At 36.4% G+C, this 21711-nt stretch overlaps 1 protein-coding gene across 23 annotated transcripts in view; it reads right to left on the bottom strand.

Moving 5' to 3' along the window:
• Positions 1-21711, bottom strand: part of DMD (dystrophin) — a 1854857-nt gene that overhangs the window by 1137119 nt on the left and 696027 nt on the right. For all 23 annotated transcript variants that reach the window (XR_010919130.1, XR_010919131.1, XM_067545076.1 and 20 more), the window contains 2 exons: positions 10385-10535; positions 1519-1638 (listed from right to left, as the gene is read on the bottom strand). Coding sequence is in view for 21 of the 23 variants with exons in the window: in XM_067545076.1 (XP_067401177.1) it covers positions 1519-1638; positions 10385-10535 (271 nt within the window). In the remaining 2 variants the exon portion in view is untranslated. The remainder of the gene's footprint in view (positions 1-1518; positions 1639-10384; positions 10536-21711) is intronic.

Here is a 21711-nt window from a genome sequence, read left to right on the forward strand (position 1 = left end):
CCACGTTTGAATGGGTAGTACATTTTTAGTATTAAACAGGCAATACATCTCTGTGTATACATTTAAGAACAATATCTGCTTTTCTGATTTTGTGCTTGCCTATTTAAGAATTCTGGTAATAACAATGGGCACATTTTTTAAACCTGAGTACCTAAAGATATGCTCCTAAATGTAGGAAATGCTATGCTGGATCAGGCAAGACTAACTGTGTTGTGTAAAAAATGATTTCCTTTTAGCAATTTTGAATTTGTCACCTTTCAATTACATGGGCTGCCTGCTGATTATAACTTGCACTGCAGGAGCACCTAGTGTCCCCAGTTACAGCCCTACTGTGCAAATATAACAGATTGTGATCTCTTTGGGGCAGAGGCTATCTAAATTAGAGGAGGGGTAACTGGTGGAGATGAACGAGCAGTGGGGGAAAAACAAGTTAGTGAAACATATATTTGATATAATAAGCAGTGATCAAAGTACGGCCGTATGTCTTGCAGCCGAAGACTATTTCTACTGCCACCTTCTTCCAGCAGGCTAGGTGACTTATTCTAACCAGGACCTCATCCCCTCCCCTTTTTTTTAAAACTATAAGTGGGACATTATTTCAGTGGTAAAGGTGTAATTTATCGCTTATTGCTCCTGTATATAGCATGGAAAGATTAGAAAATATCTCTAGAAAAGTTCTTGGACTTACCTTGTTTGGTTGGTTTTTTTAAAAGACATTGCGTATGAAGAGGAAATAAGATTAGATGCTGTGGCATGTTGTTCCATATTATGACAATTTTTTCTCAATTTACCAGCCACAATGGATACTGCATTTCTTTTGGAATTCTTTTTTTTGTAATTTCAGTACCCCAGTGACAGAGGACAATGCAGCATCAGGAATAGAGAATGGTTGCAAATAACTTAGTTTGTTGTTGAACCAGATGAACATGAAATACTTTTTTATATGTGTCTGAGCCACCCTGTTTCCCTCTCCCTCCCCTATTGGGAGATTGAGCATGAGACTGAATTGGGTCACAGATAAGTAGCCTGAAGCAGCTGGCTGGAGAGATGACATTTCACTGGGATACAAAACAAAAGCACACAGAAAAAAGTAAGAAAATAAGATAAGGTGGTTGAGAGTGGACAGGTATGCGTGTACCACTATGTCTGGAGTACCTCAGAGCTCACCAAATCATTCAAAGCTCGTTTCGATAAAATATTTCAGACATATTGCCAGAGTGAATGTTATACCAGAGAAGCTTAAAAGAAAGGTTTGTGTATATAGTACACATAGATTGGGCAATTGCTTTTTATCCTCAGTTTATAGATGGCATGTAATCCCTTCTTCTGTTTTCACACAAAAAATCCTCACATCTTTAAATAATATTTAGGGTGCTTTCTTACAAAATGTTTACATTTATCCAAGCACATAAAAATAGGACCCACAAAAAATGTTTAGAAAACAAACACAAATATTTCTTGAGGGATGCTTAAGATAGATACTTGTTTTAAAAATTCACAAAGCAATTCAATAAATACCTGAAGTTGTTCTTCTAGTACAGCAGTAGCTTTATCCCCACTGCTTTCATCCACTACAACTACCATATGAGTAAGTGAATTCACCCTGACTTGTTCCTGTTCCAAGTCTTCTTGAAGTGCCTAAAAAGAAAAGGGAAAACAAATCCATCACCACTGCTTAGACAGGAAGATTCTAGTGCTGAAACAGAGTGCAGTGCCGGAGTACAACCTCCTTGACTAAAAATGGGAATACATGAGAAGGTACTACTAAATTCAAGTACAGTTGGCAAAATTCTGCCCCTTTCTTGAAAACTATCTAGTACAATCTGTCTTTCCTCTCTAAGTGTTTAGTCCTCTCATCAACATTCAGAATGAAACTTTGGGAAAAAAGAAGTTGTTGAGCCTGTGTAGTTGACATTTTATAAATAACAGTGTCTAGCTCATTTTAAATGGGCATTAGATTACTTTATTAACAGTGTTTGTACTTTTTATAGTATTAAACAAAACCCTATATTAAAGAACTTTATTAAAGTTTCAAAGTCAAACACTTAAAACCTAGGAAATGCTAGTATTATGGTTGTCTGTGTGACCCTAACTTGTCCCCTTCTTGCATGGCTGCATTATAATGCAGTCTTTAATTACATGATCACATACTATTTTTTCCACAGGATCCCTGCTTCAATCAGTGCACAGGATGATTTGTGCCTACATAATGAGCAGCTATTAAATATGTTTTTTTCTTTTCATTCAATGTGTAGCCCCAGCCTTATTTACTGTACACTATTTAAACCTTGCTCTGAAGAGAGTTTACATTTTATCTTAACGGGTAATTTTTTTTCTTTTATTTACTCAGCATTAACTGCCTCATGGCCTTGTCTTTGGCACTCAACACTATAGTTTCCGAGTGCATTACAAACATGATGAGTGGGAGCATCCCCATTTTACAGATGTTGGGCTGAGGCATAGAGAGATTAAGACCAAAAGTAACTGTTAATTTTAGGTGCCCAATCTGAGACTCCGAGGACCACAGTACTTAGCAATGTATAACACTTTATGTTTCAAGTACAGCTCCTGTTGACATCAGTTGCAGCTATGAATTCTTAGCACTTCTGTAAATCAGCCCCCACAATATCTAGTCAGCAACCCAGAAAATAAAGCCCCCCCCAAAAAAAACAGAGATCACCTGTAAAAAGTTTGGTTTCAGTGCCTTGCCCAGTAACACATAGGAACTCAGTGGCAGAGACTGGGATAGAATTGAACTCCATCAGGCAGCTTAAAACTGACTTCTAGCAGCCTTTTTCTTCCCGTGACCCCTGTCTCATTCACTACACTCCTTCCAACTTCTGCAACAAATGAAATGGAGGTCCTACAGACAACAATATCCTTTATTACACACCCCTGTAATATATCCCCAGAGCAGCGACATCCTGTGCACTGAACAAGGCAAGGGTCCTGTGGAAAAAACAGTGTGTGATAATGTAATTAAAGACCATCATAAAACATATGCACAGAAGGAGTGAATTAAAGTTGCCAGCTTGTTGTCTGAGTCTTCCTCCCTAGGCTCTTTGTCCAAATCTGCTCTCTCTATGCTCCCCCATGTCTGGCAGTTGTGCTCTCTACTGCCTGACTGTGGGGAGGAGATGTCATTCAGAGTGCAGGTTCCCTATTCTCAGTTCTGGTGCCGAGGCCCAGACCCAGATCCAGTACATCTCACACCAGCCCAGAGATACAAATTGCAAGGAAAATCCTGCTCAGCTCTAGGCTGGAGCATGCTCACGTAAAGCCATGACCTTTGTGATTTATGTTGCTAAAATCTAACAAGTCTTCACTGAGAATATGCAAACTGCAGTATTTTAAAGATTTATAATTTGGCCAAATTTGGGCAGTTTTTATGGAGATGGCAACTGCACATTCCTGTCACAAAGATGACCCATCTGTCCAATATTAAGTCCCTGCTCTAAAGCATAGGGTCACTAGAGCATCTAAAAAAAATTAACAGATGATATTTATTATGGGCAAAAACCAACTAATTTTTTCCCTAGCCTCATTCTCAAAAATGACTGAACTGTTATAGTTGAAATTTTCAAAGAAAAAAATCAGTGGGAGACAGACCCAGCATGGAAAACTGCAGCCCAAATCGTTAAAGATTGGCAAAGCAACTAAAAACAGGGTCTTATAATGGGAAAAGTTGGGAAACCTTAATATGCAGAAGCCATCAGCCCTGTATATGTTTCATGTAACATATTTCACAGTTTACTATCTGTTTTCTCTTGGGAGTTATGTTTATGAAGTAACACCTGTCTACTATCAATTAACATTTTGATAATGTAGAAACTTATAGAAATTCAGGGCTGGAAGCAACCTCGGGGCATCATCTAGTCCAGCCCCCTGCACAGAAGCCATGACACGCATTTAACCACTCTGTTCTTAAAACCCTCCAGTGATGGGGATTTCACAACCTTTCTTGGAAGTCTATTCCAGAGCTCAACCACCCTTATAATTAGAAGCTTTTGTCTAATATCTAAATCTCCCTTGCTTCAGATTAAGCCCATTACTGCTTTTCCTATCTTCAGTGAACATGGAGAATAATTGATCACGGTCCTCTTTTTCGAATGGCCACAATCAATACATTAGGGCAGATTTTTGGTTTTGTTCCATTTTCTTTGAAAACACTATTGCCTCTTAGGTAAGTTATCTGCAAAGTCCCCTGCTTGGGATTCTCCTGGTACAGGGGAGCCCTCAGAAGGCATAGAGTAGGCTTTCTCTTTCCCTCTTTCTCCATAAGCTGCAGAGAAGGGCAGTAGAAAGCGTGATTCTCACTAGCTATCCCCAGAGGACTAGGAGCTGGTAGAGGGGAAGGTTGTTCAATAATAAGAGTTTGAATGGCATAAAATTATTAATATCAGTCATTGGAATTGCTGAGACCAGAACTCATGGTTTTTTCCTTATTCTTGGCCTGGTACACCTCCCCCTAGGCCAACGTTGTTGCTACTGTATTCTCCTTTCCCCAGTCCTCCATATCTAGAGCTCTAGTTCCTCTGTGCTGACCATGAGACTCACTGGAGCTAGCAGTGTGTATTAAGGAACTCCCCAAGACTGGAACACGCACAGTGCAGACAGTAGGCAGGGAGTTATGTGGGGCCTGCTCAGTGCAGATGAGATGTTCAGAGATTTTAGGATCAAGCTCTACTGAGCATGTAGAAATTGCAATTTTCAGAGATTTATAACTTGGACAAATTTGGTGTGTTTTCATGTGGACAGCAAAAGACACCTCTTTGATCCCAGGGCTATCCCATTGTCAAATCCGAAACCCCAGAGTTGCCACAGCTCTAAAATTAAATGATTGGGAAGGAATGGAATTAAAGTTAGCAAAACTACCTATTTTTCCATAACCTTACTCTCAGCAAAGGTTAAATATTAAAAAACAAACACTACCAAAACAACCTGGGAAAGAACAAAGTTGGAAAATTTCAGCCAGAATAGGTAAAGTCCAGTAAAGTCCAGCAGCTGAAAACAGGTCACATAATGGGAAGTGTTAGGGAACCTTCTCTATATAAGTGTTGTTACCTTTAGTAACTCTGCATATCATATGTACTATATTATTACTCAATATGACTCGTGTATTGGGTGAAACCAGACAATTGCTACACTCTCAAATAAAATTACACTGAAACATAATAAAAGAAAAAATACCAAATCACCCATGGGTGAACACTTTTCGCAAAGTGATCGCTCCATATCTTATCTTTCAATACTCTTCCTTAAAGGAAACCTGAACAATACCTTCTAAAAGCGAGCCTGGGAACTTAGATTCATAGAGTTAGACACTAAAAACCCATGGACTTAAGAGGGACACTGGTTCTGTACCTCATGACAACAATCTGTACACACCTTCAGGCTAACCCTTAATTGCCCACTTCAAACCTTTTCTGCATAACAATCTAATCCTTATTACCCACTCCATCTTAATTGACCTCTGTTACTCCTTATGCTTAACTATCAGTCCCAACTTGTATTTAGTTCAGCCACTGATTTCTTTCCCCAGACCTGAAGAACTCTGTTTAGTTAAAAAATTTGTACTTTCCACCAATAGAAGTTGGTCCAATAAAAGATATTACCTTGCCTATCTGTCTCTCTCTCTCTGTCACAGAATTACAGAGGAACAAATTATAGTGCAAGGAAAAAATAGGATTCCTTCCCATTCTTAACAACAACTACTTTTGTATCAAATCACTGGTAAAACAGACAAGGGCACCATTCACAGGCAGTGACAAGAGCACAAATGAACATATGTTGGGATAACAAAAATAATAAAGTAATCTAGCAGGAGCACAAGCAGATTTAGGCAGCGCACCTATCCGCTTCACAAACAAACTACCTTCCCACTCTTGTTACCAGAAATGTGCTTAGCTGACTGATACCCTGGGAATTAAATCCAGGAGTAACAGGATAAAATAATAATAAATCAATATAGAATCCAATAATAAGCTCTGCCTGCAATGGACAAACTGTCCTTTTCCATAGCAGCATACCACAGATGTTTCAGAGAATACAGTGGTTTCTCCTGCAGATGATGTATATAATTGTGCTATGTATCAAAGAAATGGGAACAAAAAAAAAAAAAAAAAAAAAAGAAAAATGGGGCTATTCCTACCCATCCACTCAAACATGATTTTTTTGTGGAAGGAGCATGAGCAACTGTGTACAATTGCTGTTCAGTGACATCAAAACCAGAGTAGGGTCCAGTTCTGAAAATTAGACCTAGATCCTCCAGTCAGTGGGTGTTTGGGTTCAAATGGTTTAATTATAACTTCAAAAGGTTAAAATCCGTCAACTTCCTGACTACATTGTTAAGAGATATTTGACAGGAGAGTATCCCAATTTTAGCTGTGTAAGACTCAGTCATACAGACTGAAATCGAATAAGCTAATTTTCTATGCTTAGAGGCAACGGGGATTAAATAAGTCAACAGCCCAAATTTATATTAGATTTATTTAAGAATGAGGCAGGTGTCAGTCATGTAACAAAGACATGAAAGAACAGATCATCAGAGGCTAGTCATTTTTCAACATGACAAAATACTATAATGTGATGAAGAAATACATCAAAGAGAATAATGTAACCGGCATCTGAGATATATAGAACAGGGGTGGTACTGTAGACAAGGTAAAATAGCAAAAGAATACAGGACTCCATGTGCTCTTCCACTGTAGGCTGCCTGTATTTCCCTCCTTTAATAAACTTAAATAAATCAGCAAGAGTTCTGTGGCACCTTAAAGACTAATAAAAACAGACTAACACAGCTACCCCTCTGAAGCTTAAATAAATCAGAATCAGTAGTAGGTTTACAGATTCTCAAAAAACCCAAAACAAAACTTGAAGACCATTAATGACAGATCTGTTCCCATATCTGCTATTACCATTTCTACTAATAAAAATTAATTCCAACATATACAATTATCAATTTGATTTAAAAACGCATAAGCAGAATGTTTCATTAGCTCACAGGGATTTACTTAATTGCAGTGTCTTCCTTAGCAAAAAAAAGTCAAAATGTCTCCTGCTAACACTTTTTGAATCGGGGTGAAATCCTGGCTCTATTGAAATCAGTGGATTGTTATTTAAAGGCCAGAATTTCACCCAAAATAACCAGAACCACTACCATGTGTCAAATTGTGCAACCTAGGTCAACATTGCAAAACATGCACTGGGACACAGATGAAGGTATCCAGATAGTGCAAAAAATTCCATGGTCAACTTTGATATGAAGAAAGTTTCCGACATACCTCTTCATTTTCAGGGACTTACTGCAAACTCAGAAAGTGGCAACTTTCCAAGGTTTTATTTTTATAATGAAAATTTTGCACAATTAACCAGCAAAGCCCTAAACTTCTGTAAATTTTAGCAAGTTTAACTGTACAAAGTGAAATCTATACATAACTTTAAAAGTGCATTTTTGTTTAATCACAAAATTTTTAATATGTAGCCTTTCTAGGCAATTTAGCCATCTTCAGTTTCTAATAGGCAGATTTCTTTCAGTTTTTTCTTTTTTGCAGCAGTAGACAAAACATCTAAAAAATAGATCAAATGAGAAATAGCTTTTTGCAATTATTTTACCATTACGCCAAAATAGTTTGGCAAACCTACTGAGAGATCTGCAAACATGTGCCTTTTTGTGGCCCTAAAATCCCCTGTAGTTTGCCTTTGGTATAGTTAATGTAGAAACTGTCCATTCTGTACTGTTCAGCTGTAAGTCCCATACAACACTAAGTTAAGAAGGGGAGTTTGCTAGTAAGAATCTTTCTGGCTTTTCCTGGTCATGAATAACAATCACAGGAGTGATCCTAGACCTGTTTTACTGAATCTTCTCAGGATTGGAGTCAACTCACTCTACCTGGGCTTCGGAAGAGAAACTGGAGCATCAATCTCAAAAGCTTGAGCATTATCTGACAGAACATACAGAAAATTGAGATTAAAAGGAACCAGTGTATAGAGTGTAAGTCAAGAGGCAGAAAACAAAATGAATCAAACAAATATTCCAGGTGTGGAAGGAAACAAGGGGACAGGAACTAATCAAAGGGAGATGAGGTGAAAGAATAAATCTGAAAGAAGCATATGAGAGAGAAAGAGAGAGAAGTTGCTGCATTCCATCCAACAAACCAATCCATCTTTCTGGCTGCCACTACTCAATCGATCTGATGCCTTCTTCGCCTTTCTGACTGCCAAACTCTTCAGATCCTCCCAACATATGCTACAAAAATACTAATGCTAGGCAGTAAATTGGAATGTATACATCCATGTTACAGAAGTGAAAACATTCAAAAGCAGAGATTACTTATATCTTATATTGAAATGAAGTACCAGCTGTGTTAGTCATGTTCATATCTAGTGCAATACAACTCGGTTTCAATTGTTTTCTCCCCACATTGTATACTGCCATGAATTTTTATCTGTGCTGTATTATGCAGCTTTGTTATACTGCAGGAATCAGGGGGCACTGATGCAGAATATAACACAGAATAAAACTATTTGCAACATTCAAGTTTTGCCTGAGAAAAATTTTAATCCATAACCAATGGGGAGGAAAAAACCCTCCATTTTGTCACTCTACTGCCTGAATGATCCTTTGGTAGACAAGATGGAGTTGAAACCTTATTTTTAAAGCTATACATCTATAATGTTAACTCACTCATAACATCCAGAAATATGGAATCGGTATATGGGAGAGGTAAATTTCTGAATGCTCTGGAGACCCCACTGAAGTCAGTGGTGGAACACTCCCTTAATTTCATTGTGGCCAGAATTTTACTCTGAAAACATACTCAAAACAAACACATGCATCCATTACATCCATTAAGAGCAAAGTTCTTAAAGGGAATGTAATGTTTCACTGGCACAAGAAATTATTAACTTTAATGCCAGTCGCATTCAAATACCATACATGTCAATTTCTGAATGAATTTGTCATATACAATATCCTTTATTTTTCACTCCCAGATTATATTTCCACCTTTACTTGCCATTTTCTTTTTAAAGTTTAATTTAGTGCTCAGGAAATGGGCTGGACTGGAAAGTGTAAAGCCTAAAAACAGAAATCTTCTGTTTACCCAACGACCAATTACAGCAACAACTTTTCCATACTTCCTCACTACTATATCTTAATGATAGTTTTTTCAGTGTCATGGTTAAGTGAAGAATGGGTCTCCATGCCAAGCTTGGCTTCTGGTGCCCCAAGACCATAAATTGGCTTAATTTCTGATGGTGGGTTTTGGGATATGAAGACCTGCCTTCTAAAAATTGGACTAAAACGATCAACTCATTTTACATAAGCCACCAAGATGGTAAAAGACATCAGATGGTAAAAAATTTTGGGTACTATAGAAATAAACTGGAGGTAAACCAACCTAGAGGTAAAGGACACCTTAGTCTATTGACACTTTCTGGAACCACGTCTCCCAGGCCTTATGTTTTTCCTATATTTATCTTCTTATTTTTATCATCACATGTATGCATCATATACATGAGTCTCCATATGTGCAGACACAAATATACACAAAATTACTGAACTTGTAGCACAATATTAAAAATCTGTTTTATGTAACTCTGTTTTTAAGACTCCCTTGAAAAGTGATAATCACAGCCTTGGCAGAATTCTGTCTTATTTGCCAGATTGAATTTATCTGCCTATATTCATATTAGTTTAGTTTAATTTATGCAGTTATTAATGCTTAATTATTCCAATTTAAAAACACTTTTCTACACCAGATGCAAACAAGCTTGGGCAAACATTTTTCTTTCTACAATTGCTGGATTGTTATTTTTCATAATTAAATACATTTTTCAAAAAAAACCCCACCAACCTCTTCCATTACAAAGCTAGAGACTACACTTTGATTACTTTACGGTGCTCAGGGGCCACATACTCAGAGTCCCAGTATTGCTATTGAGCTTTGGAATCCCAATTATAACAACTAATAGTGTCTCATTGCTACTAGAGAACGGAAGGAAAAAAAGCACAAGACGACAAGAGGAAGAAAACATGGGAATAATAAAATCTGAAATGTTCTTATTATGTTTTGTAATAAAAAGTATATTACAATTGCCTATTTTCTTGATATCCAACCAGACTTTCTAGTCTAGTAAATTATGAATATGAGAAAGAGTAAAGAAAATCCCAGTCTTATTAAAAAATTCTGAATTGCAATGCAGTCTCCATAAGACTTGCTCATTCTGCATAGCTTAAACTTCAATAAATGAAATATTCTGCACTACTCTGCTCTAATACTAGTTTTACAGCTTTAAAAATGTGAAAAGTTCATTCATTTACGTTTCTCCTTTAAACTATATTTTGACTCTAGCAATAACGTACGTATGTACAATAGCTTACCTTGTGTTCTTCTACTTGATGTTTTAAGTTCTCTAGATCAGGGCCCAGGGGCTCTGACTCAATTTTCTTTGTCTTTTCTTCTGTTTTTGCTAGCCAGTCAGATAATTGTGTTAGCTGCTGATTCTGCAGGTCCATGAGAATCTTATGTAAACTGAAAACAAGGGAAATCATAACTTACATTTGTTCATGTAAGAAACCAGTAAGCAGAAATGTTTGCTTGCACTTGCATTCCTTTCATTCCTTTTTAAAAGTTAATTTAATACTTGTATAAGAAGCTACTCAACTGCCAGCCCTGGTACAGCACTGCAGGTTTACCCACCTTGTTCTACTAATGGGTTTTAACCACTACTTAAGAAAGGCAGTGTATTCAAGCTGAGATGACAGTTTGGTTTCCAAGCCCATTCTATTTGCTGAGACTGCTAACAAAGGTGCCGTTTTTTGTTTTTCAAACTAATGGAAACAGAGGCCACAACTCATTTCTGTAGTAACATACTAACAGACACCAGATAGTACTGAAAAGTAGTCCATCCTGATAAGCCTGATTTGAACTAGTCATTGTGAAATCTCACTTTAGTAGCTGGGCATTGTCTATTTATTGCTGGCACTTCAGCCCAGTACTGTCTTCTTATTAAGAGCTGGTCAAAAATCAGAAGTTTCCATTCTATCGGAAATTCCAATAATTTGATTCTGGGGCGAGACGAGGGTTGTTCCTCATTTGGGACAAAGTCAAAACACACACACACACCCTTTTGTTTAGGACCATAAATGTACTGAAAGTTTCTATACAAAAAATAGCTTGGTTTAACATCCAGCTATGTCCATGTAAGCTGCCACAGTGCCTCATGAGAACTATAGTTTGGTTGCCTCATGTCCCTGTTCTACTGGATGGGCCAGATTCATCAGCTAAATACATATAACATGATGCACAGGGACAGCCCAGGTGGGTGCAGCTCATTGCTGAATGAAACATTTTGATTATTACATTAGACATGTTTCAATTCAGGTCTACCTGACCCCGAATGAAATACTTCATTTCTTTTTAGCTGGAAAATTTTGATTTTACTGAAACTCCATTTTCCATTCAAAAAGCATTTTGATGGAAAAAGTCCTGTACAGATCTACTTACTAACTCCCCAACATAAAAGCTGTTAAATTAGATGGGGGAGATGATTATGCCTAGATTGATTCACTGGAGAATTTTCAGTGGGGGGACTATTGCTCAGAAAATCACCTATATTTACAGAAAGCTTCCTTATATATTATTTGAAATTAATTGTTGAGATGGTCAAAAAAAGCTTCAAATGGAACTATATTCCACTAAAAAGTTCCATCTAATCTGAAAATACTTCAATAAATCACATTCATTTAACTGAAATTTAATTTGAGAGAAAAACCATGGGAAAAAAGTTCCTAAACCATCACGTTCAACATTTTCAGAATTTTTTTTTAATGTGGTATTATATTATGTAGTTTAAAATGTCAAAATCAAAGCCAAACAAAATGTTTCAAGCAGTCAAACAGTGTTTTGAATTTCTTTGCAAAGCATTACAAATTTTTTGCATTATGAATTAGAATTAGAATTAAGACAAATTTTGAAATCCTGAAATTCTTGATGAAATTTCCATCCTCTGCATAGCTCTAGTTACTTGTTTTGCTAATATAGTCATAATTTGTTCCAAATCATCAAGCACACATTCTATCTAATTTCAGTAAACTGCTATAGCTTTTGTATTTTGCAGTAGGCTTAATTTTCTTATTGCTTGAACTTTTAAAAAAATAATCTTTATGAAATATTTACACAAGAAGTTATTAGCTATTTATCATTTGCCAAACATTACCATACACATATTCTACTGTAAGTATAATAAATAATCAGAGATTCCACTGTGTGGTAATCACTGGCAAATATTGACTTATTTATAGTAACCACTGGTACATGATGAAAATAAATATATATGTTTTAACATAAATACCCAGTTTGTAGCTAAAACAGATGACAGGGCAAATCTCAAAAGCCAAAAGATTGTGTAAATATGGGTTTTCTGAGGACAACTGGTGTTCAATATGTCAAGCAGAAACTGATACTGGATCTACCCACATATATAACCTACAATATTTGAAATTAAATGATATAAAACTTTAATAGTAGAAATAGTAATACTTCAAGCCCAACAACTTGATACATGCTGTCAATGAAGTGAACCTTTCACAGTTGGAGAAATAAATTGCATTTGCAATAATGTGTGTAAAAATGTTATTACTATGTAGGCAGAAGATTCCAAATCCAAAGATTGCTTTCTGTGCACAGGAGAAACAGCTTCTATGAGGAATGAATACCCCACTTGACTTGATGTCTGGCAAAATTTCAAGTGATATAGAAAATATTTTGGACATTAAAAATATTTACATAAGGAAAAATATAAATCTATGCACAAAATTGTATTAGGTATCTAGTTCTTTCCCTTCTTCATTTTTTCATGTAGTCATTTTTTGTTTTTGTTTTTGTTTAAATTTTGTTTTTGTTTTAGAGTTTCTCAGCTCAATAACTTAATCCTTTACTTTGTCTAGGGACTGTAAATGAAATAACTTTCTGAAAGGATAACCACTAAAGCAGGTAAGTGCACAACAAACAGGCCTTTTTCTGTAACTGCTTAATTTTAAACAGAACTAAAAATTCCCTAGAGCTCAAAGGGAGAGAACCAAAGCCCATGGTAAAGCTTCCATTGAATTCAATAGGCACTATCTGAACTCCAAACTAATCTCCTTCTGTCCAAACTAAAATCCTGGCTTGTGTCTCTGACATCATCTTGTGGATGTGTAATTATTAACTCAAGCTGAGTCCGGCTAAAGGAGAGCTCTGAATCTAACTCTCCTGGCTACCTCTTTTTTTGATCATTGTGGACACCACCACCATTCTACCTGTTACTCAGGCCCATAACGTAGGCGTCATCTTTGACTCAGACATCTCTCTAGGTCCTTATATCTAGGCTACGGCAAAGTATTGCAGACTCTTGCTGAACAGCATCTCTAAGATTCAGCAATTCCTACCCGTCCACACAGCTAAACATCTCATCCAGGCTTTTATCTTATGTCTGAAAATCCTTTTCCTTGGCCTTGGCAAATTCTGTCTATATCCATCTATTGTCTTAGAGACTGTAAATTCTTTGGGGCAGTGACTGTCTATTTTCCCCATGTTTGTACAACACCTAGCACAACGGGGTCCTGGTCTATGCCTGGGGGGTCCTAGGCACTATGTCAATACATATTATTATTACTACTAATAATAATAAAAATAAATTAAAAACCCTAAATGACTCACCTGCATTTTCCCCATACTAAAGAATTAAATATTAAACTTGAATTATGTTCAAGCATTTACTCCTAATTTCTGTAAAGGAAGTTTCTTTATTTCTTTCTCTTTTTAAGTCCTTAGTTGAATCTCAGCTATTACAATGACAGCTGCCACTATTAGAACTCACATTATTTCTACTTAACCCAATAGTTTGAAAGTTAGCATTGTAATGTTATAAGTGAGTGGTCCTTATAGTACATGAGCAACATTTGAACAAAGTGTATATAATGCTAAAAAATATTTATTAAGTTTATTACAGAACACAAAAATTTTATTTCCCATGGTATCCATTTTGCAAATTGATTTTGGACCATTGACTGTCAATGGGATTTTGGCTCCTAAGCACCCAAATCCTTCTTGTATATGAGGCTCTGGCTCCTAAATCAGTTAGGTGTTACAATGTTGAGTACAGCAATATCTTTAAAAATCTGAGTCTTAGACACTTTTAAAATACCATCCTGAGTCAAACAAATTGGCTCTTCCAAATTTGTTTTATTTTAAAAATCCTGATTATTTAAGAGTCTTATTTTTCCTACTTGCATACTCTGCTCTCAAGTAAAGAAGTTGTAATGTTCCAGGGATATCCACTCCAGACTCCTGACTAGAACAGAAAATACCCCTAGAGAATCTTTCTCAGATTTATACTGTGCACAAAGCATGCTGGGATAGGTCTTTGTGCATGCTGTATGAATATCTGTCTGGTGCAGCCCATAAAGTTCATAGTTCTGTACCTCACTAGAGAATCTCAGTGCCTCAGATTAAGAATCTCCCAGTCAACTGAGACTACAGAAAGGTTTTGGGTGTTTTTTTGGTAATACAAATCAAACATATGATTCTGAAAAGCATCCAGGACTGCAAATTTCTTTACAGAGGCAATATACTAAACCATTTTTAGGAAGCTGCAGAAACATTTAAAAATAAGTAAAGACAAAGAAGGAGCATTAGGATCTGGAATATCAAAGTAGGATTAGAGGCTGAATATGGACTAGAATCTGAGGATGAAATTCAAGTGCAAACAAAATATTACAAGCTGTGCTTGTGAGATTTCAGTTCCAAGTGACAGAACGCTCAAGAAATTGTCTAATCTCAAAAGAGAGACATGGTGACATGTGGAAATTTTAAGAGGTCAGCTCAGTGTGCCTAAAAATTTAGGAGAATTACTCATTTTATGAAATTACATTCTGCGTGTAAAAGGGAACCAAGAAAACAGACTCTTTGCAGTTTTAGACTTGTCCTGAAATCATACCACTAGGGTGAAGTTTAAATCGAAGGATTTGAATTCAAAATAACCCCATCCCAGGATTCAGATTAAGGTTCTATTCTGATCAGTCTCTTGTTTAGAATAGACTATTCCACAGAAGAAGAGCAACTGTCCATATTTTCCATTTTTTTTTAATTTCAATGCATAATGAGTACTTAGAAGGTTGAGAAACAAAAGGTTATGAATCTTTTTTTTTAAATGAACATTCCTTTTGTAAAGAGAAAGAAAGAACTGTTAAAAAACAATATTACTGAAGCATGTTCAATTGTCTAAAAGCAGAATGCTTGCTTTCCCCTGTGAGACGCTCATGCATGTAACACATGTAAAGACATCAGCATTTTTCAACTCTCAAGAAAACTAAAGGCATAATCTATTAATTTTAAATTTAAGAGCTGACAGTACAGTGTGTGGACATGAAAAATGGGTTTTTGGAGCTTTTAAACCAGCTGAATTATTTTTAAGAGAGTTGTGATGTTAGGCTATTCCAACTCTCATAAATGTCAACTGAAAGATGCCTGCTGATTTTTATGGGAGTTGGATCAGGCCCTTAAGCTTTGCTGGGCATAAATTGTAATATTTAATGCCTTTATCTTTGTGCCAACCCCTCCAGTTGCAAGAAAAAACATATAGTGGATCCAAACAACAGAAGATACACTAGCCCTGTACCTAACTTTCCCCATTCTGCTCCTTTAGCAGGTCAACAGCTAAGCAGATGGATTGGTTAGCACATAGTTAGAAAATAGTAACTCCTTATTACAGGGAGAGTTAATATCAGACAGGAAATCTCATGGGTACTGAGACTTTGCCAGATGTTAACATAGTCTATAACAAACCAGCATGTTGCCCCTCTTTCTAGATTGCTCTTCATATTAACACTGAAAACAACACATTCAACTGAAAGGAGACTTCAAGAAGAAAAAAGGTCTCAATGTTCCCTAATTTTAGAATGATTTTTCTCTCCCTCATTTTTAATCCTCTCTAATTTTCTCTTTTATTCTGATTAAATAAAGAAGAAATCATAGAAGACAATACATCTGGTATGCAATTTTAGAAGTACAGGAAGAAAATTGGGGCAGTATCTTTCTTAAAATACAAATGTGTACACATACAACCTGGTGTTTACCATTAATATTTTGATAATTCAGCTTTACATTAAAAAAGCCTTGCACTATCAAAATCAAAGTAACTATATTTTACCATTGGTGTAAAGTATATCTAACACTGCAACTGGGAAGTTGCACACTAATATTTTTAGTGAGTTAGCTCGAGAATGCCAATGTGTGCTGCAATTTCACCTCTCAATTGCAGTGTAGACATACCAAAATGTTGGCTTAGTAAAATACAGCTGATTCATCAGCTAGAAGGGCAAGTGCAGCTTTAAATTAAACAAAGTTATTTTGGCATGTCAAAGTGATCTGGAGGCTTGTTATTATTTGAGAAATTACTGCATGAACCTGATTAACTTTAGAATAAGGTTTTCTTGAACTCTGAACCACTCTACCACAACTATACATAAACTAAAATGAAACATTATGGTAGCCTTACTGAATATTTCTGTCTTGATAAATTTAAATAACTTGACAATCAGGTTTATCTATCCTGATAGTTCTCAAGGTGGGAATCAAATTTTATCACAAAATGTTCATTAACCATTGTTCATTTCTGGACATTCCTCAATAACCAGAATGTTCTGATTCCTACCTTTTACCCCAGGCATTAAAACTCACCAATTTATGTGGAAGGTAACTATTATCTTTTGCTTTAGCACCATTAATGCTTTTTATGTTGTCAGGTTCAATGCTGAGCATAGTTCATTCTCTCAGCATGAACCTTCTCTGAAGTACAGTGATGTTATTAAAATCTTGACATTTATTACATACAGTAGTTAAATTCATGAAATACCAAAGGAGCAATTTTAATGGCACTCACTGTACTCATAACACTTAGAATATTTGTGAATCTTAACATATTGTAATATGGATGAATGGAGCTAGTTATAATTTTGGTGGTCAAGAGCTGAGAATAGTATTCGACTCCTAAAATAGGATTGCTGGAACTCCCTGGACCCAGCTTTCCATTCAGGAAGGAACTGGGTCTGACCTCTAGGGGATGCCCCTCGGGTCATGTGGAACTTCCTGATCAGACACCTGAAGCCACCATCTCTCCTTCTGGAGCAGGCCTGGAAGTGGCAAAAGAAACAACTTTTCCATTTGGGTGACAAGATGGATCACTTGATGATTACCTGTTCTGTTCATTCCTTCTGAAGCTGAAGCACCTAGCATTGGCCTCTGTTGGAAGACAGGACAAATATTGGGACAGATGGACTATTGGTCTAACCCAGTATGGCCATTCTTATGTTCTTGTTATTTTTTCATGAAATTATTTTTCTATATTTTGAGGAGCTCAAGCTCAGCTGTATTTCAATATGGGATTGTCTTTGCACTCCATCTATACTGTACATAGTCTAAGAAATATATTTTGGCTTCAGTCTTGTTCTTTGACTGTTTTTTCTCTGTATTTATTAAATCTACATTTGTACTGTAAATTCCATTTGTATGTCATATTTTCATCTCCTATTTAATAGTTATTGAAAAATCTGCACTCATACAAAGACTCTATTCCTTTTCAACATATATTCTCATCCTACTTGATACAGCACTAGGGTTGTAATGCCAAATTTATTAAATCACAGTTGTTCCTATGGCAATAACTTGTGATGTTAAAAACACGCAATAATGATTTCATTATGGTACTAAAAAGGAAAAGATGGTCTTACAAGCTCTTATTGAAGCACAAATAATAATAATAGAGAAAACAACTGAAAAAGCACGGTGCTTTTGGTATTAATGTTCCCTTTCATCAAGTATATGCCTGTTTTAAAATCCCTTCTTAATCTAGAATAAGAGGAAAGAAGACATTTTTAAAAACTGACCATGAAGTCTGTGTGCATTAAAATCTCATTTAGCTACCATTTCTCCACGTTAAACCCATTATTAAAACACCAAAATCAGGTTTCTAATCTTTTTTATTTAGATTCAAAATTGAATGCAAGAGCCTATTCTAAAGCTGTGGTTGCTAAAAAAGTAATTAAAGCTTTAGTCGTGCTTCTCTGGGAGGTAGAGGGAGATATCTGACTATTCAGAGCTGAAGTAATAGATGCTATTAGGAAGAAAATAGAAAGTTTTAATACAATGCTAACCAAAGCGAATACTATATATATTAAAATGTAAGTTGTACAATATTTGATACACTGTACTCAGTATTTTAGATTAATTTAGATTTATAACACTTGATATTGCTCTAGAAACAGTATTTTAACAGAATTAAACTATTTAAATTTAAATACATTTTGTCCTTAATTGTAATGGAAATACTTTGTTAATTATCACATCTACTGGTGTAAAGAAGGAATTATTCTTTGTGGGGACCACATTGCACAATTAGGTAATTTCTGGAGACATTTTCCTCTGAAGAACCAGGATTTGGCTACTATCATTGCAAGATAGAGAGCTTGATGGACAAAAGGTCGGATTTAGAATAGAAAATCCAGTATTCTTACTTATAAAGTTTAAGTCACTGAAATTATACTGGTAAAATATTCAGCTTTTTCATTTTTGATTATTTGTTCATTTTCCCTCCCTATATTCCAATTTTAATTTGTCACAAAACATACCAAACCATATGGCATCTGGTAAATTATGATTTGTTCCTATTTTTATTCACATGGAAATAACTATATTACATACAGCTCTTTATATTATAAATTAAGATTTTATCTGGCTCTGAATATAAATACCACTAATGTTCTCTTCATACATCTCTGGGTAGATAGCAAATTCCTAGTGAATTTTCTTGGCAGTGTATAGTATACCTTAGCCTTATTTATTATTTGGATTACTTAGAGATCTAAGATCTATTACACCTCACGGTGTTAGACTATCTGTACATGTTATGAGGGAAATTAATTATCCTATGTGATGTACTTCATGCTCTTGAATTTAATCCAGGACAGCCTGGTGTTTCTAGTATTTTTTCCTCTGTGTCACTCACCCTGCTACTCTTGAAGAAAGAATACAGCATCAATGTAGAGCTGAAGTAAGATATTTTCATCAAAATATGTTTTGGGGAATACTAAATTTAATATTAGCAAATATTTGTTAAAGCATACTATGAGGTTATTAAAGGTCCAAACCTACCTAGTTTAAATCACTGGGAGTTTTATTGACTAAAAGAGAAGCAGGCACCAGCCCTAAGTGGCTGAAAAAGAATACTTAGCAAAAGAGAATGGCACCAATTCTCAAATAGGCACCCAAAAAGCTCCATTTCGGTCTTCAAGTCATGGCTACATTAATCAGGTTCATGAGGTCTCAGCTATTTTGAAGGAGTATTTGTTGGTGTTGAGGGTTTGGTGATTTAAAGAACTGAAATCTTGTCATTTCCTCATGGAGTGAGTGGCTGTGTGGGGACTTCTTGAAAGAGAACTCACATGGGTTGGGGCAGCAGTGAGAGGACAAGCCAAACCAGAGTGGCTGGGAGCAGAAAGGGTAAGCAGGGAAAGTGGTAGCTAGACCCTGAGGAGTAGCTGCATATCAAGCACATATTTAACATCATAGTAGTAGAGACCAGCAGCACACAGCAAAGGTGAGGGATGGGTAGCCAATAAAAAGGGTGAGAGGAAGATTAGGATAGAAGGAGAATGAGTCAGGAATTGTCAAGGAGAGCCAGCTTCATGAGAACATAGGTTTGCACCAAAGTGGGAGTACCACAAGTCTGATTCAGCTTTTTTCTGAGGTAATACTTTAGACATGGCTCTGTCTGGTACACGACTGTACAGCAAACAGGCAATTCTCGGAAGCTGCTGGGTTGATCTCTGGACTCTCAAGTTTCATTAAAAAGCTTCTAATTGTTGGTGTTGTGGAAAAACTCCCAAAAACATGAACCGAGTGTAACCAATGCAGAGATTTTTACAGGAATCTGCAGAGAACCTGGAACAGTGAGCTTTTAACTCAGATGGCCAGTCCTGATAATTGGCTTGTCAATATTGTGGCCTTTTTTCTTCCTCATGTAAGAAAACAGAGAGAGGATCACAAATCTGCACAATGTATTACGAGTAATTTCTCATTTGGTGCCACAAGTGGGTGGCGTTTAAATGCCACTATTTATTTTCCCCCTTCCAAGGAGCCTAGTGTCAGTGACTGGGAGGCAGGCTGTCACACCCACGGACTAAAGCAGGAATCAGACTAATGGTTAGAGCAGGAGTCAGGGGCCAGAACCATGGGTCAGAGCCAAAATCAGAAACTGGAGAAAAGATCAGAAGTGGGCTACCTGGAATGAGGCAAGGCAGAAGCAGGGCTGGGGACAAACATGCACAAGCACTGTCAGAGTAATGGATGAATGCTTTGAACAGATGCTAGTCTGCTGAGTCTTCCAACCCATCAGCATGCCAGCTGTGCTCATTAGGTTGGGTGGAGACTGGGTCTGCTGCAGGCCCTGCTTCCTGACACCTGGAGGAGCCCATGGGCATATTAGAGTCCTCCTAAGGGAAAGCCAAGATCAAAAAACCCAGTGGAGCCCTATATTTGGAACATTTTGCACACTATTGTGAACAGTGTCATCTTTGCAATTCACTTGAGCAGAGTTTATTTTGTGGGTGGAGCTTGGAAAAATACCACCAAATTTTCCCCGCACAAAATTTGACCTGGGTAAAAAAAGGATCAGGACCCATGAATTAAGAATGCTGGGGGTAAGCAATATTTTTAGGTCTTAAGGGGAAAAACTGGAAGGCAAGCGGAAGAAGTGGCTGGCTTGAAGCACCAGCATGTCTAGCCATCTAATACTGGTGTGGATCCCCAGTGCAGTAGAATGAGTGCCAGTCAGCCATTCCGTGCAAGAGTGGCCCCAATGTCCCACTAAACTGGGATATCATAACCAGAGGGCTAATGAATCAATCTTCACAATATCTCTTTGAGATAGATGAAGGAGATACAGGGATCACTTCAGCAACCCTTGAATTGTAGCAGCTCTTTAAAACAGTACACAGCAATACCACACAATAGTTTAAAAGAGAAAAGAAAAAGAATACTAGCTCAAAATTATACTATTTAGTTAGGCATTGATATCACACTTATCACCATAGCACCTGTGAAAATAGAAAGGCAATTTTAGAGAAGAAAAATACAGTCAAAATGTGGCCAGGTCTCCAGGAATAGTATTTCTTTTTATTAAATGAGCCTTGACAGCTTTAAGCTGAATGAGAGATCAGGATCTTGGTTTTACCTGGCATTTGAAGTAAAACATTGCTCTTAAACACTCGGCTGGAACATTCATTTTATATCCCTCATAGTCTTAATCAGAATTAGAGCTGTGCAAATAATTTTTTTTTCAGTTCACTGGCAGTTTCAAAAAGAAAAAAAAATCATTTGACGTCAAAACTAAAATGCTTTTTGAAAATTTTGGCAAATCAAATAATAAAAAAAATCCTTTCAGGTTGAACACAGTTTCATTTAGACAACCTAAATGTTTCATTTCGATTTCTACCATTCTTTAAGAAATTGATATTTTAAAATGAAACTAAAAGTTTTTTTAAAAATATGTTTTGGACTGAAAAATTGAAATTTTTCATTTTGAAAATGTTGAAACAAAACATTTCAATTGTTTTTTAGTCCAGAACAATTTGGCAAATCCAACATGATTTGCAAAACATTTCTGAGTTGC

Source organism: Emydura macquarii, unplaced genomic scaffold (genome assembly GCF_026122565.2).
Source record: "Emydura macquarii macquarii isolate MOO-44397 ecotype Brisbane River unplaced genomic scaffold, CSIRO-AGI_Emac_v2 contig_1043, whole genome shotgun sequence".
In the NCBI taxonomy this organism is placed as follows: Eukaryota; Metazoa; Chordata; order Testudines; family Chelidae; genus Emydura; species Emydura macquarii.